Source organism: Heliangelus exortis, chromosome 1, assembly GCF_036169615.1.
Source record: "Heliangelus exortis chromosome 1, bHelExo1.hap1, whole genome shotgun sequence".
Classification (NCBI taxonomy): domain Eukaryota; kingdom Metazoa; phylum Chordata; class Aves; order Apodiformes; family Trochilidae; genus Heliangelus; species Heliangelus exortis.
The window spans coordinates 30,855,567-30,871,342 of NC_092422.1; the positions used below are offsets into that span (position 1 = coordinate 30,855,567).

The 15,776-nt window shown below is 36.2% G+C and overlaps 1 protein-coding gene across 2 annotated transcripts in view; it reads left to right on the top strand.

The window, feature by feature from the left end:
• The window catches only part of VWA8 (von Willebrand factor A domain containing 8), a 178,854-nt gene that overhangs the window by 31,353 nt on the left and 131,725 nt on the right, over positions 1-15,776 (top strand). For both annotated transcript variants that reach the window (XM_071740230.1, XM_071740222.1), the window contains exons 5-12: positions 4,721-4,888; positions 6,778-6,942; positions 7,350-7,399; positions 7,724-7,832; positions 10,650-10,754; positions 12,172-12,303; positions 13,154-13,288; positions 13,369-13,446. In XM_071740230.1, the coding sequence (XP_071596331.1) occupies positions 4,721-4,888; positions 6,778-6,942; positions 7,350-7,399; positions 7,724-7,832; positions 10,650-10,754; positions 12,172-12,303; positions 13,154-13,288; positions 13,369-13,446 (942 nt within the window). The remainder of the gene's footprint in view (positions 1-4,720; positions 4,889-6,777; positions 6,943-7,349; positions 7,400-7,723; positions 7,833-10,649; positions 10,755-12,171; positions 12,304-13,153; positions 13,289-13,368; positions 13,447-15,776) is intronic.

Below are 15,776 nucleotides of genomic sequence, written 5' to 3' on the forward strand. Positions count from 1 at the left end.
TATACACTGGGATTTATGTCAAAATTAAGGTTTGCAGTTTACTGCAGTTGTGGTATTAGAACCATAGAACCATCATGGTTGTAAAGGACCTTCAAGATCATCAAGTCCAATTGTCAATCCTACACAACCATAGTCACTAAAATCATCTCCTGAAGCACCACATCACCCATTTTTTTTAATACCCCCAGTGACAGCAACTCCACCATCTTCCTGGGCAACCAAATCCAATGCTTCACCACTCTTCCAATGAAGAAATTTTTCCTATTATCCAATCTGAGTCTCCCCTGGTGCAACTTGAACCCGTTCCCTCTTGTCCTATCGCTAGTCTCTAGGGAGAAGAGGCCAACACCTGCCTGGCTACACCCTCCTTTCAGGTGGTTGTAGAGAGCAGTAAGGTCTCCTCTCAACCTCCTCTTCCCCAGGCTGAACAGCCCCAGCTCCTTCAGCCTCCCCTCATCAGACCTGTTCTCCAGGCCCCTGTTCAGCCTGGTTGCCCCTCTCTGCACTGATCGAGTAGAGGAGCTCACTGTGAGTCAGCTACAGGAAAGACAATGAAATTCTGCTTAGGGCTTTCTTGTTTCTAAGCTTGTCTTGCCTTTAAAGAGCAAAATACAGTTTTGTAGGTGCAGCATGAAACCAAGGTAAGCACTCTGTGTTGTATATTTGCTGCATAAAACCAGAGAAGCAGAGAACAGAACTACATGAAGGGTTTCTGCTCCTGGCCTGATGTAGCTGCAGGTATTCCCTGGAGCAGGTATCCAGGTTACCATCCTCCCAGAGCCCTAGGAGCATGGGGGTAGCATCTGTCCTCCTCTGATGAGCAAAATAATCCCTCATTGAAGTTACAATCAATCTGAAAGTAAACATTAAACAAATCCCTTTTGGCCTTTTAACATGAATTAATACTTTTAGTCTCAGATTTATCATCAAGGCTGCGCAGTATAAACCCCCCCTGACAACTGTTTTATGTTAAATGTTTAGAACAAAGGAGGCTTCTGAGGGAAGGAGGCAATGCAGCTATTTCTGGGTTTTCATTATACAATAATGAAGATTTGTTTCTTGGAAGCATTTAAAAAAATTATTTCAGTGACAGATTGTAAACTTACTTTCTTTGATTTTTAATGCATTTTAGTTTCCAAACCAATCCATCAATACAGAGATAAAACTGAAATAATGATTTAAAGGATGCCTTGTAGTATGCCTTGCTTATTACAAAACCTTATTACTCATTACAAACCAGAATGCAGAGATACCATAGTTCAACCAGAGAGAAAGATGTAGCTGCTTTGGTCTTAAGAGAAGATTTTATGCTATTTAACACAAGAACTTTAGAGATAGATGAGCTGTGCATTTATTTAATTGTATAATTTCCAATATTTCAGATACACTTTGAAGGTGTATGAGAAGGTCAATCAGAGAAAATTAGCAGCCAGATTGTGGTGGTGGTGTTACCATTGTTACAGTGTGGTTGTTTGATTAGGAGGTGATAAACCATGGCTGTGATTTCAGCCATTTCTGGAGGTGATTATGAGAGTTATAAAGAGGTAGGAAACGCCTATCTGTAGCTTATCTTTTGAAGTATACTTGTACAGAGCAATAGAGTTCTGAACTAAATCTTCAGAATAGCTTCCAAGCTCTGGAAATTGTGAACTTGTTAAATTTCAGTCCAACAAGAGCTTCTTTCTTGAAGCTAATGATTGGTACATACTTCTGGATTTTTACAGTCTACCCTTGCAGCCAATTGTCTTCATGTACAAGCCCAGGAGAAAGTTCATGTTGATATGGAAACCTGTTCTTTCACCAAGCCTTAATCCATATAATGTGTGTCTCAATGAGTCAACAAGGTTCTATGGATACTCAAAATATTTTGAAACCATATGAACAGAATGTGTATTTTCAGAATGTCTATTTTCCTCTGGCTAGTAAAACTCTAGTCATAAAGGCTTCATAGACTTATAATATGCAGAATCCAACCAACTTGGCAAATAAATTGTTTGCTAAAGCATACTCTGGCCGTATATCCAAACTGCATTCAGACAAAATAGCATTTTGTTCATGCCAGGAATTGGACTGGCTGCTGGAGACTCAGGTTTTCTATTTAAGCAGATTGGAGCAGATTTTTGACTTGACCAATGACCTTCCTAGAGAAGAATGTTAGTACAAAATTTGTCCTTTGTACAAATTTTATGGGATGAGGAATGAGGAATTTCATATTGCCTGTTGGTAGACTATGTCTTGAATTAGCAACAAAATCAATTCAAACTGATTGCTTCTGGAAAGAATTGGTGATTCATTGGAGGATAAATAATTTGAGGATTATTACTTGTTTAATGGGATTATGCCAGGTTCCTCATATATTGATTATGAGGTCTGGTATTAAAATGTTATGCAGAATGTCTTTTGGAGAGGAGAACTTGATCTGGAGATTTCTACCAGGATTTGTGAGAGCCTTTTTTTCAGTAATGGTCACTCAAATCCAGATTAGGTACTAGAATTATTTCCACTATAACACTGATGTGAAAATCTTGCATTACAGCTGATTTGCCAGTAGTTATTTATACTTCTATACTGTAGATAAGAAGAATATAAGTTAGTTAAGTCTTACGATTTACTGTCCTCTTTATCTTCTCAGATGGATCTCTGATTTTGTTACATGCTTTGTACCATGTAGAAATTAATCTGTTGTATTGAACTGCTCTTTATTTCTAGTTTATGCTTGAGCTTTTGTCCCTTTATACTTCTGCTTTCTTATGTAATTTTTTTTTTTTGTTCTTATTATTTTTGTCCCAGTTTTTGTCATCTATTGTATTCATCAGAAATTTCCATCTAGTATCATACGACAGGTTCTTCTGTAGGAGTTTATGGGAGATATGCTGGGAAGAGATTTCATTTGTTCTCCCTTTGCAACTGTGCTTGTGTCTAAAATTGTATTAAAATGTAAAAGGAATGCAAATGAAGACTCTCTGGTGCCTCTAAATGTTGCTTGTGCTGCCCCATGGTTATCTGGTTAAACTGATGAAAATTGGAAGTAGACAAGAAATGTATTGAATTTCAGAGTGTTTTACTGCAGAGTCAATACTAGATATAAAGTGTAGGTAATCTACCTGAATTAATATAATTTACTGCTAGAAAGTTGCATAGAACTACTAGCACCAGAGTATAGTTTTACATCTCGGCTTCCCATTATGCATCTAAATAAACAACCATGTATAAAGAATCAATAAAATAAAATACAGAAAATAAATAACTTTCTATCCCAAGGCTCCAAAGGGTTATCGAGTTAATGGCTACATTTTTATTCTGGTTTTGCAGAAGACCATGTCCAGTCTGAGATCATAATTCTAAAACTTTTTAATTTTACCACATTTTAAAAATATCTAATTATTTATAGCACACTTTGTTGTTGTTGTTGTCCATGTTTGTTTTCAACAGACTAATTTTCTTGTCAGATTAAATCAATGTGCTAAGGATGAATTACACTGGTGCACAACTAGAGCAATGCAAAGGAATACCTGACTTTCTTCTAGATATTTTAATATTACTGTAAACGTGTAAACCCACCTTGATTGTATGTTTTCTGTATAAATAGCTATCCCATAACTGTTAGATTGTGTTAAAATATCTGAAAAACACAAAATAATGTGCAAAAACAAAAGGTGTCACAAAGTAAAATATACTGGGTGTAGGCTAAATTGTCATCAAGTTTTTATGCTTTATTCTGTTGGTACAAAATGCTGGAACATTTGTCAGTCCCCATAATAGTTAGGGATAAAAGTTCAGCCTGGTAAGGCAACCATCTGTCACTATTTCTGATCACTACTGATGTGACTCTTACTGATTCTTCCTGAAATGGATGCTATTTTGGGAAGCACCTGGAGGTTCTTTTTCAGAAGGATTTCATAGAATCATAGAATCATAGAATTGGCTGGGTTGGAAGGGACCTCAGAGATCATCAAGTCCAACCCTTGACCCACCGGTGCGGTTGCTAGACTATGGCACTGAGTGCCACATCCAGTCTCTTTTTAAATGTCTCTAGGGACGGAGAATCCACCACCTCACCGGGCAGCCCATTCCAATGTCTGATCACCCTCTCCGTAAAAAAATTCTTTCTGATATCCAGCCTAAATCTCCCCTGGCACAACTTAAGACTGTGTCCTCTTGTCTTGTTGAAAGTCGTCTGGGAAAAGAGACCAACTCCCACCTGGCTACCCCCTCCTTTCAGGGAGTTGTAGAGAGTGATGAGGTCTCCCCTGAGCCTCCTCTTCTCCAGGCTGAACAGCCCCAGCTCCCTCAGCCTCTCCTCATAGCATCTGTGCTGGATCCCTTCACCAGCCTGGTTGGCCTCCTTTGGACCTGCTCCAGGACCTCGATATCCTTCCTGAACTGAGGGGCCCAGAACTGGACACAGTACTCGAGGTGTGGCCTCACCAGGGCTGAGTACAGGGGCAGAATCACTTCCTTGGACCTGCTGGCCACGCTGTTCCTGATACAGGCCAGGATGCCATTGGCCTTCTTGGCTACCTGGGCACACTGCTGGCTCATGTTCAGCTTCCTGTCAATCCAGACTCCCAGGTCCCTTTCTGCCTGGCTGCTCTCCAACCACTCTGTGCCCATCCTGAAGTGCTGCATGGGGTTGTTGTGGCCAAAGTGCAGGAGTGCATATCATGAAATATGTAATGTTTGTTTCCATAACACTGTTTATTTATTTATTTTTTAAAAGTGTGCAGTTCGTGCAGCTACTGAAGGCCGAATCCTTGTGCTAGAAGGTCTGGAGAAAGCTGAGCGAAATGTCCTGCCAGTCCTCAACAATTTGCTGGAGAACAGGGAAATGCAACTTGAAGATGGTCGTTTTCTCATGTCTGCAGAACGTTACGACAAACTTCTTCAGGTATGGAAATGCTGCTTGGATTTTCCAGTTTTGTTTTCCGTGATAGTGCTGAAATACCATTATGAAGGGCAGGGAATATGAGCTAAATGGGGGAAATCTCAACAAAGTGGTTGTTTTGGAGATGTTTCATGAGATGACATAGGCATAGTGAAAACTATGTGAAAAGTCAAACCACTGATTACAACAAAAAATTATTTTAATCTATATTTTATCTATCCACATGAAAAAATAGTCCATGTTAACCTTGTATGAAGCCTCTATGTTTATACGAAGCAAAAGCCACAATGTGACAGTAAATAAAAATGTGTTTGTGAAAAGAGATTGAAGTTGAAATTGTTTCCATGAAGTTGAGATAATGCTTCAACGTTACAATAGCCTTGTTGCTAAGCTTTTAAAATGTTCACATACAAAAATAAATGAAATCAAGATGAGTGACACTATATTAATCAATGGTGTCTTGCATTTGATTTACATGTATATGTAAACAGCTAATCTGAAGTATAGGAAATGGTTAGAGAATTTTCTTTTTGTAGAAAATTGTAGTGTCTACTTTAGCCATTTTCTTTTTTGCCAACTTTGAATCCTACTGCTTAAAATTGAGTGAATACTTTTCAGGCTTTTGGGTGACCTCATTAAATTTCCTCAGTTTCCAGTAGGACTGGAGTTTCCAATCACATACCTGTCAGTTTCCTGTAGGAGTCTGACCCCTGCTCACTCATGTGTGTATCTGTTGTAGCTAACTAATTAGGTATATAATGCAGACCCGTGAGGCACAGGAAGGAAATCTGCAATAAGCTGCCTGTCACTGAGCCTGACTGTATAAAGTTGCCAGTTATACTGAAGTCCTGTTGTGAATTTCTGAAAATATATAATTATTTCCTATGCTCTTCTTCTGTGGTTACAATTCTTCTGATCAATGCCTTTCCAAAAACATTTTGATAAATATTAATTAGTCGTACAATTTTTGAAAGCGTTATTATTGTATTTTAAAAGTAAGCTTTTAAAATATAATGGTATTATGGAATAAAAATGAGAATTCAAATGTAGGACTTGGTTGCAGTTAGGTGAAGAGTTTTCCTTTTTTTATTTTTTCCTTTTAAACACTTAACTGATTACAAAATGTTTCAAAATTAATGCCTCAGTCATACTGCTAATAGTATATGAATTAAATAAACCTCTTGCTATCACAGTAAATTTAATATTGTTTTGTTGTTTGGGGAATATTGTATTATGTAAGCTAATGTTAATTTTCCTTTCTCCTGTGTGAATAATTACTGTACATGTAGGTGTGCAGGAAATGTGCTTGTTTATGGTTTCAAGGAAGGCTGAACTGTGATGTGGGAAGACTAAAAATTCATGTTTTGCACGCAATGAATCTTTATGTGACAACAAGTGAAATGCAGCATTTAATGTCCTGCTGTATTATTGCTTATATTAAACTGTAATTTTTAAATGACATTTTTAAATGACATTTTTAAAATACAGATTTTAATATCCGTTACAGTTTTAAGGGGGAAAAAGAAGAAAAAACTTCCTCCTGGTAACCCACTTCTAATGTTTCAGCATAAATTCGGTTTTATGCTCTATTTATTTTCTGTTCTTTGATGCCTTTCAACTTTGACTATCTGTAAGGTCTTTGATCAGATTGCTACAGGCCTGAAAGCTGCACATATCAAACATTCTATCTATGTTCATTTTGCAAAAACTGCTCACAAATTTGACTAGTCCAATGCTTTGTGACTCCTCTGAATGAAAGGTGAGAACATTGCTCCATTTAGGTGAAAGGCCAAGGGCTATTAGTCCATCTGCAGCTTAATCATCATCAGTTTTTAATGATGTAAAGTGTTGGGGTTTTTTTCCTTCTTGTTGCTTTATTTTAATTCATTTAGGATCATACAAAATCAGAGTTAGATGCATGGAAAATTGTTCGGGTCAGTGAAGATTTTCGAGTGATAGCACTGGGCCTGCCAGTACCCAAGTACTCTGGTAACCCTTTGGATCCACCCCTTCGCTCTCGGTTTCAAGCTAGAGATGTTTATCATCTGCCTTTTAAGGTGAGTGTCCTGGCAGAAGAATTGGCTTATGTGTACTGAGTAGACCTAATATTTTTACATTATACTTGTCTTGCTTCTGAAAAGGATCCTTGAATAATAAATACATCTTGAAGATTAGTTTTCATCCTGATTCCTAATAATTTCCTCAAGAGCAGGCTTAGAATTGTCAAAAGATGCTTCAGCAGAAAAATAATTTTCATAGAACAATATTACCCTAAAAGAAAGATTTTATAACCTTTCTTCTTTTTCTCCTTTTTAAAAAATAGAAATAACTCTGTGTCAAGGATCTACTAGAGTCCTTATGTCTAAATCAGAGGGAAAAGTAGAAAGTGCCTCATATAACATGAGCTGTGACCTACAGTATGATCCCAAAATTAATTTACTCTGATTTTACGTTCTATTTTCAGGACCATCTTCAGCTATTATATTCAATTGGATCAAACGTTTCCACAGAGAGGTAATTTTTCATAATTAAAAAAAAAAAAATGGAACAAATGAAGAAAAACTGTCCTTTCAGGATTTTGTGCTATTTTTGTGTCTTCTATCACTGCATAGAAACCAGAACTGAAGTTCTTTAATATGTGTGGGTGTGTGCTCACACAGCTTTTCGTATGCAGCCTTCATATAATGAATCCTTAATGCTTTATAACTTAAATCACACCTTACTTATTTGTGCTTGGAAATAGTTTCAGCATCTCATACTGTATTTAACTTTTTAGGCTTCAGCATTTTAAATATAGAGAGCATGTATAAAACGATGTGATTTCTTTTTCCTATGCAGAATTTCTCAGCTCCTGTCTTTTGCTACAACTCTGTGCTCTCAAGAATCTTCTACATTGGGACTTCCAGATTTTCCTTTAGACAGCTTATCAGCTGCAGTTCAGATTTTGGTATGTGCATACACATGTGCTGTGAAACTGTATGGGTTTAAAATTTCTCAAAATTCGATCTGGATTATTCATGTTGTTAGAAAAAGAACATTTAAAACACGAACGTTTAAAAAATAAACCCAAAAAAACTAAGGATGGTTTGAAGGAGAAAAGCACCAGTTAGATATCTCGGGATAATACTTAAACCAAAATACTAAAGGGCAAAGTATGGCATGACACAAGGTTTGTAATGAGATTAAATGCACCTTAGTATTCAAAGTGGTGGCTTTTATTCTGCTGGATCATCTTACCTGACTTCAGGGACATCTACAGTTTACCTGATGATACCAAGGCAGTCAGTGGGGTGAAATAGGAATCACCAATTAAGAGTCCTTCTGATTAAATGGCATGCATGTAAATCAGATTGATTGCCTTACAAAGACACCTTTTACTCTCCAGTGACACCTAAAAGGACCCAGAACAGCTATTCAAAAGTGAATGTAGAAGACAATTTGTACCAGATGAAGCCTTCATTAGGTCTTTAGGCTGGCTGGTGGATTTAAAATGGACACAGACATAGAGGGTTACCTGAAGATGCTGGTTGTGCATAATTGAAGATACAAAAAAGTACATTCTGTCAGCTACAGTCCTTAGGGAAATACAACTTCTGTACACTTGCTGAGTTCCAAGTAGCAGGTCAGGCAAGCCAGGACTAAAACTGTGGCAGTCTTTTTGCCTTCACTGGCAGGCTTTTGCTCCTTGGGCTTTATAATTACATGGTAGGAAGTTGAAGGTGCCTCTCCTGAAGAGCCTCTATGAAGAGAGAGGGTTTGGTACTCTTGTATGCAGGAAGATACTGTCAATCCTGGAAGGTAAAATAGTGGGATAGCTTCTCAACACTTTTCCAGGGTGCAGGTGTCTGTAGAAAGGTCTCTTAGGATAATTCTCTGTTGTGTGCAATAATTTTACCTCTGGTACTGCTCAGTGGAAGATTACTTTTGTTTATTTTATTGGATTATATACATTAAAACATACCAATTACTGGTGTTACTGTGGTGCTCAGTCCCCTCAGTTGTGTTTGATATTTTGAGAAGTAATTTTTTCTGAATTTGGGATACTATAACAGATGTTAATAAGTTATTAAAATCCAAGTTTGGAGAAATTAAATGGTATTTGGAGGGCCTTAGGAAACAAATGCATGTTGAATTTTAAATAAATTGTAACTTCTTAGTCTTTGAGCCCTGTGGTGAAAAATTATTTTAAAATGAATTCCAGATGGCTTTCAGAGTAATGGAAAGAAAATGAGCCCCAAGTTATTATCTAAACTATGAAATGAAAGAAGCATTTTATTTTACATTAGAGAATGTGAAGTGTTATCATTGTATGACAGTGCCTTTTTTTAGGTAGAAGAGAGAATGTTTCTTTTAGAATTAGTTTTAATCACTTTGTTTTCTAAGCTGACTGTTCTCAGGGATTCTAGCTACAGCATTTTTCCTTCATGTACTGGGTCACTGCCATCCTCTTCTAGCTTGGTTGATTTAACCATTTAAAAGTGTGGAGGAAATAGTTTGTAATGACCAGGTCCTTAACTTCTGTCATGGATTCAAGCAGTCCAAAAATTTATTTCTTAGGTTGAAAACTCCTGCCTTCTGAAAGGAAGATTTTTTTCATAGGATGCTGTTCTGAAGAGGCTAATTTCATATGTGCTGTTGCAATTACTACTATTAATTTGAGATAATTTGGGAAAATTTTATATTGCATCTTTATACATGACAGAGGACTTTTAAAATGCAATAAGGACTTCTTGATCCTTTAAGTAGTACATTTCCTACAGTACCGTAAATGGTTTATTTCTAATGATCTTTTTTAATATAGAACATTATAAATAGCATTACTGATTAGAACTATGAATTGAATTTTGCATTTCATAAGACATGCATCTCCTGATTTCATTTATAAGCAGCTCTTCTTTTGGTTGGATGCCTGTATAAATCCAAGTGTATAACCAAAAATCAGCTGGGTTTATTTGAATTACATTATTTACTTTTCACTCACTTCAGTGAAGTGCCAGTCCACTGACTGCTTGTCAGTAGTCTCAATCCTCAGAAGCTGCAAAATTTTTGAAAAAAACCATCAAAAATGCTTTAGGGTTTTTTAAACGCTTTTCCACCATGAAAGGCTTTATGCTTATATTTATTGAATATTCATAAATACACTTCTTTCTCTATTACTGCAGCAAAATACTCAAATCTTTCTCTTATTCAGGCAGCAGCTAACAAAAGTTGGTACTTACAGTCAATAAGGAGACAGTAAGAAAAGGAAAAGCTTTTTTCATGTTTTTGTAGAAAGTGCAAGCATGTATAGTAACTTGTTTCAAAACAAACCTGTCTTGCTCAAATTGTTCAGAAATCTATGGGAATTGATTTGTTAGGTAGAATCTGTATAATGTAATAGAGGCAAAATTCATTACTAAAAATCATTGTCAGTGAGTAGATAATTATTGTAATGCAGATTTCTTGACGTAAATATTCTTTAGTACTGTGAAACTTGGGTACCTGCGGTAGGCTTTGTCTCTACTAATTTTAAATATACTTAGTTTTCTGAGCCAGTCACTGTAGCTTCCATGTAGACACAGGAAAGAAAGTAATTTTTAGGACACAGTTCTTTTAACCTGATGTAGAGATTCATGTTATAACGAATTGCACCTGAGAAATGCCTGTTTTGACATTTGATTGAATGTGGTCTTTTAAGTTTAGCATTTTATAGGCTTTTCACATTATTGGGTCATGATAGAATGAGCTGATCATTTTTCAATTTTTATTTTAAAATTTGGATTAGGATTCCTTCCCTATGATGTCAGTCCAGCATGTCATTGACCGCCTTTACCCCTATAATGTTTTCCTTGGAAAGGAAGGCAGAACTGCAGTCACAGATGCATTAAAAGTAAGTATTGGACATATATATTGTAATTCCAGGGAGCTATGGATTATGGCAGTAGTTGTTCAGACAAATGGTACTTTTTCTTCTTCTGTAAAAAAAAAAAAAAAAAAGAAATCTTAGGTATACTAAATGGGTATATTTTTGCTGGTACTAATGTATTTAAAATAACTCCAAACATTCATAAGCTAGAAGTTTGCTTGTAATGAAAGATGAAACCTTTATATTCTGTAGAATAGTTAGACCTTAGTTCAAGACTACAGAAAAACATCCTTTATATAAGTGGTAAATTAACTTGAAAGTAGCTATTTACATGGTTAATGGAGTCATATGTACAAGCAGTTTGCAGTTTTGTGGCTGAGCAGCTTTGGCCTTATCCAAAATGCCATTAACTTAGTAAAAATATTACAATTTACTTACAAACATAACAGTGAGAACATCTGTAGCTGATTTCACAGAATCATAGTTGGAGCATTCCTTAAATTCAGATTTAAATATGAAATTTTTGTAGGCTCTTGTTCCAGAACGAAAATACACAAAGTGATGGAGAACCAAAGTGTTCGTATGAATGAATCTCAGTTTTCTTTCTAAACTTTATTAGGCAGTGCTGTGAATCCTGGTAATAATCAAGCTACATACTTAAGAATTATTTTACATTAATGACTTCTGTTTAATGCTTTCTTCTCTTGTTTACTGTTTTTCACACTGTTGAATTAAATGGCTCTTTGAGTTCAGTAATTTCAGTTAGTGGCTTTTTTTGTGCCTAACCCCCCTGATATGAATTCCTCACCAAAATAGACCTTTTAGAGGATTTTTTAATCCTGTTTTTGTGCTTTCTATATGCAGCACAAAATAGACTGTATAGTGCTCAAAAGAGGACTGGGGAGACAAATGGCCCATTTCTCATTCCTGATATGCCCAGAACATACTGAAAGCTTAATTTGTACAGGTTGCCCTCAGTTTTCTTTGTATGAAAAGTCTGTGGAACTAAATAAGCACAGTGTTTGATGGTTATTTTTATTGGTAGCCAGATGTTTTAATCTGCAATTGGTTATAATTATGTGCAGAGATGGGTGATCTCTTATTACACATGCCAAAGGCTATCATCTGTTTCTTTTATTATTTCAATCTGTCAGGCTAAGACTTGGCAAAGTCACCATATGACATTTTCACTTTTCATCTGTCACACTACAGTCAGAATGAGTAGATGATCTATGATCTTTTTGCTTTGGTAATAAATATAAAATATTTGGGCTGTGGAGAATGTGAACGTAGGTATGGGAACTAAAAGTAGAAGTAAATAGATTTAGGACTTCAGAAGCAATTAATCTTAATTATGTTTTTTGCCTATTTTTCCAAACAAAGTTTTAAAAAACAGAAGACTGTATTTAATAATTAATTTCCTCCACCCCCAATTCTAAAGCGTTTTGAGCTTCAAGATTCAGGAAGTCACTTGCTTCCCAAAAGGATTACAAAAGTGGAAAGTGTAAATGGAAACAAATCTTTCAATGCTGATGTGACTGTCCAGATTGGTGAAAAAGAAGTGACATTTCAGGTACAAATTTTATTTCATCAAGCTATGTATGTTTTTAGGTATCATTAACTTGGTTTCATCTCTTTGAGAATTTGAAACACTTGATACTAAAACTCATTTGCATTTAATGGTTTTTGAGACTGTAATGTATGTGATACTTACTAGAAAAGCATTTAGATACTGAAATATTAGATTACCAATACGAAACATTTATTTCTAGATGAACTCATACTTTCCTACATATGATGCCTTTAAGATTCTTGTGTTTAAAAATGATAAAGCGTGGATGAAAGAAAAGCCTCTATATTTAATATTTTTAATTGGATTAGAATAACAGAGAGTACTTGTCTTGCTCTTGGTTCTGCCTTTTCCTTTTAATAAAAACTACAGTCTGTCTTTGTCCACCTTGCAAATAAAATCTAATAAGTGCTTCTTAATGTTCTGACACAGGGCGTTGGGAAAATGGAACAAAAGTAATCACACCAAATATAATTAGTTTGAGTTTCTTCCAATTAAGTTTATGACCTGGTAGGTGGTGAAATAAGGTCTTATTCAACAAACAGATGCTGATCTGAGAATTTGAACTTAATGTTGACTTTGGAGAGTCTAGAGGGTCTGCAAGGGTGTTTTAGTGGGAATCAGAGAGACATAGTTTTAACATTGGTGAGGAATGTCATCATGGAGTTTGTACCATGACAAAGTGAAAAAGGGAACAGCAGGAAGTGGGAATTTGTCAGAAAAAGGTGGATCTGTAGGGATGTGAATCAGCACTTTTCTGACAGGAGGATTTTTGCTTTCATTTGACATGTGGGGAATGCCTTCTAAAAATACTGCCATAGTTAGCATTTTGGTTTTTTTGTTCTCCTCATAGGTTCCAGCTGGGACTGGGCTGTTAAGAAGTCATCCTCAATCAGATACTTTCATAAGGACTTCCAGCCATAATCAACTTTTGGCAGAAATGATGCAATCTCATATGGTTAAAGATATGTGTTTAATTGGAGGAAAAGTAAGAATTTAAATTTCTTTTCTCCTTCATTCTCCATTTTCCTTAGAATGTAATCTAGTTCTTATCTTTTAATTTTTAAGGGCTGTGGCAAAACAGTTATTGCTAAGGAGTTTGCTGATACACTGGGATACAGCATAGAACCTATCATGCTGTACCAGGTAAGTCAACTATCTGCTGAGGATCATGCTTTAAATATGATCTAAAGTACAATACAATGACATCTCATATGTTCTCTCTCTCTGTGAGTTTAAAAGCTGCAGCTTTGTTCATGTACAGCTGCAGCTTCTTAAATCACTAATGATCACTGATATGGCTTAAAAAAAAAATAAAGGCTAGCAAAGATTTTGAGGATAATAGTTTTCTGTATAGAGCATTTTTTACTCTCTATTAGAATGCTCATGTAATACATTTTCTTGTTGCAGGCCTAAACACAGGGGGTACTGTGCAGCAATAGAGACTGTACAGTTTTGTTACATATAAACTAGCAGTGATACTGCTTTCCTTCAATTTTATTGACTTCATTGTGGTTATAAAGAGAGGTAATATAAATAAAATGTAACTAGAAGTAGTTTTTCCTTCTGTCTTTCATGTCATCGTGTTTTCAGATTTTTTTTCCCATTTGTATGTTTCCTGCCTTTAGGTTGGAGTGGTGACCACTTCTAATTCATGCATGTTGAATGCCTCTGGAAGACCTTTTGTCTTTCCTTTTTTTTTGGTTTATCCATGTGCTATTTAATCTTATAGTGGGATTCTCCATTGTCAACACTATTTTTTTATTATTATGAAAGGCAGTTTCTTTATTGAATTCAGAATACTTTATGGGTTTTAAGTTTTGGGCCAATTTTTTTTAAAGTTGTTTCTCATGTTCCGTATTCTTTATCTGTTTTCTGGTTTGTTTTGGTTTTTTTTCTTTAAATGTAGTTCTTCAGTCAAGGTTGCCTAATATCCTCTTACCTGTTTATTTCTTGAGTCTGGCACCTGGAATGTTAATCAATATTATAAATTATGTGCCTTTTTTTACATAGGTGTTTAGTCTGAGGATCACAGTTGTTGCAATAGTGATTAGAAGATAAGGTTCTGTGTTCAAATATGTTGCATCCTATGTTGCATGTAAGAAAAGGGCTGTTGTTTAAATGTAATATATACATATAATGAAAAAATTTAGCTTCCTTATTCATAGGTGCTATTCATGGGAAGGTTGAACATACATAATAATAAGGGAATGAAGGTCTTGGAGTAGGGCAAACATTGCACAGTGGGGCTGCTGTGCATTTAGGATTCTTCCCTTTGATTTCATCTGGACAGTACTTCAGGCTCTGTCAGAGCACTAGAGGTTTTTTCAAATTTCATGCCTAACAGTGATCTCCTGCAGCCAGTGGTGTCTCAGAATGTGTTTGGAAAGAATTGTAAGTCTTAGATCTTGATATGCCTCTATCCTCATGGCATAAATAGAAAAATTACAAGATTAAAAAGTGTATTTGATTAATTTGATAGCTTTTCACAGTAGGGATCACACATGTAAAGCTTTCTCCATTACCCTGAGGAATGAAAACATTCTCAAATAAAACATGAAGTCAAAGCCTCCCATGACCTAATGAGTCAAAATACACCAAATATCACAGGGTTTTCAGTTGCAAGTGATAATTGGCAATGCTGCAGGGGAACAATAGCATCAGATTTAAAGAAATATATTGGTCTCTTTTTTTGAATTTTTTAAATATATTGGTCTCTTTGCTTATTTACATTTTTCCCAGGCAGCAGGGAGACCTCCAAAGGGAGACCTCCAAAGAGAGAAATGGTAGTGGCAGCTGATTAGAAATTGCAATGGTGTGTGGGCATGATAGAAATGGGTGATGAGGCTGGAGATTTGAAACACCCAAAAAATGAGAAAAAATAGAAATATTACTGGTGATTAAAAAAAGACAGTCTATTTTATGTTTTCCTGCATGGTTGAGAACCTCCCCAGATAGGATCCCACTGCTTTTCCTTCCCCCTATGTGGCCTCAGCTGATAGAGGCCCAGACTCAGAAACTGTGTCAGACTGATGACTTCTGCCCTTTTCTTACACTTCAGTGTGGCCAGGGGAGAGCAGATGTGGGTTCCAAAGATACGTAGCCTCATCAGTGCAGTGTTGTGTTTACAGCAACATAGCTGGATTCCCAGCAGAGTCTGTTCCATCTGTACAGTGATACATTAATGTAGGTGTGCAGTTTCTGAGCCAGAACTGAGTGTGTCCAGCTAGCCTGTATATGGCCAATTGCACTTGTCACTGTAAACATCCTTAAAATCATTCCAGGAAAATAACTTCTGCAACTTGACAGACTTGCTTAAGGAGAAGCACACCCTAGTCTTTGTTTTATTGCACACAATACAGTATTAGTAACTCATCAGCAAAATTAGACAATTATTTGTGTCCATTTCTGGGCCCCCCAGTTCAGGAAGGACATCGAGTTCCTGGAGCAGGTCCAAAGGAGGGCAACCAGGCTGG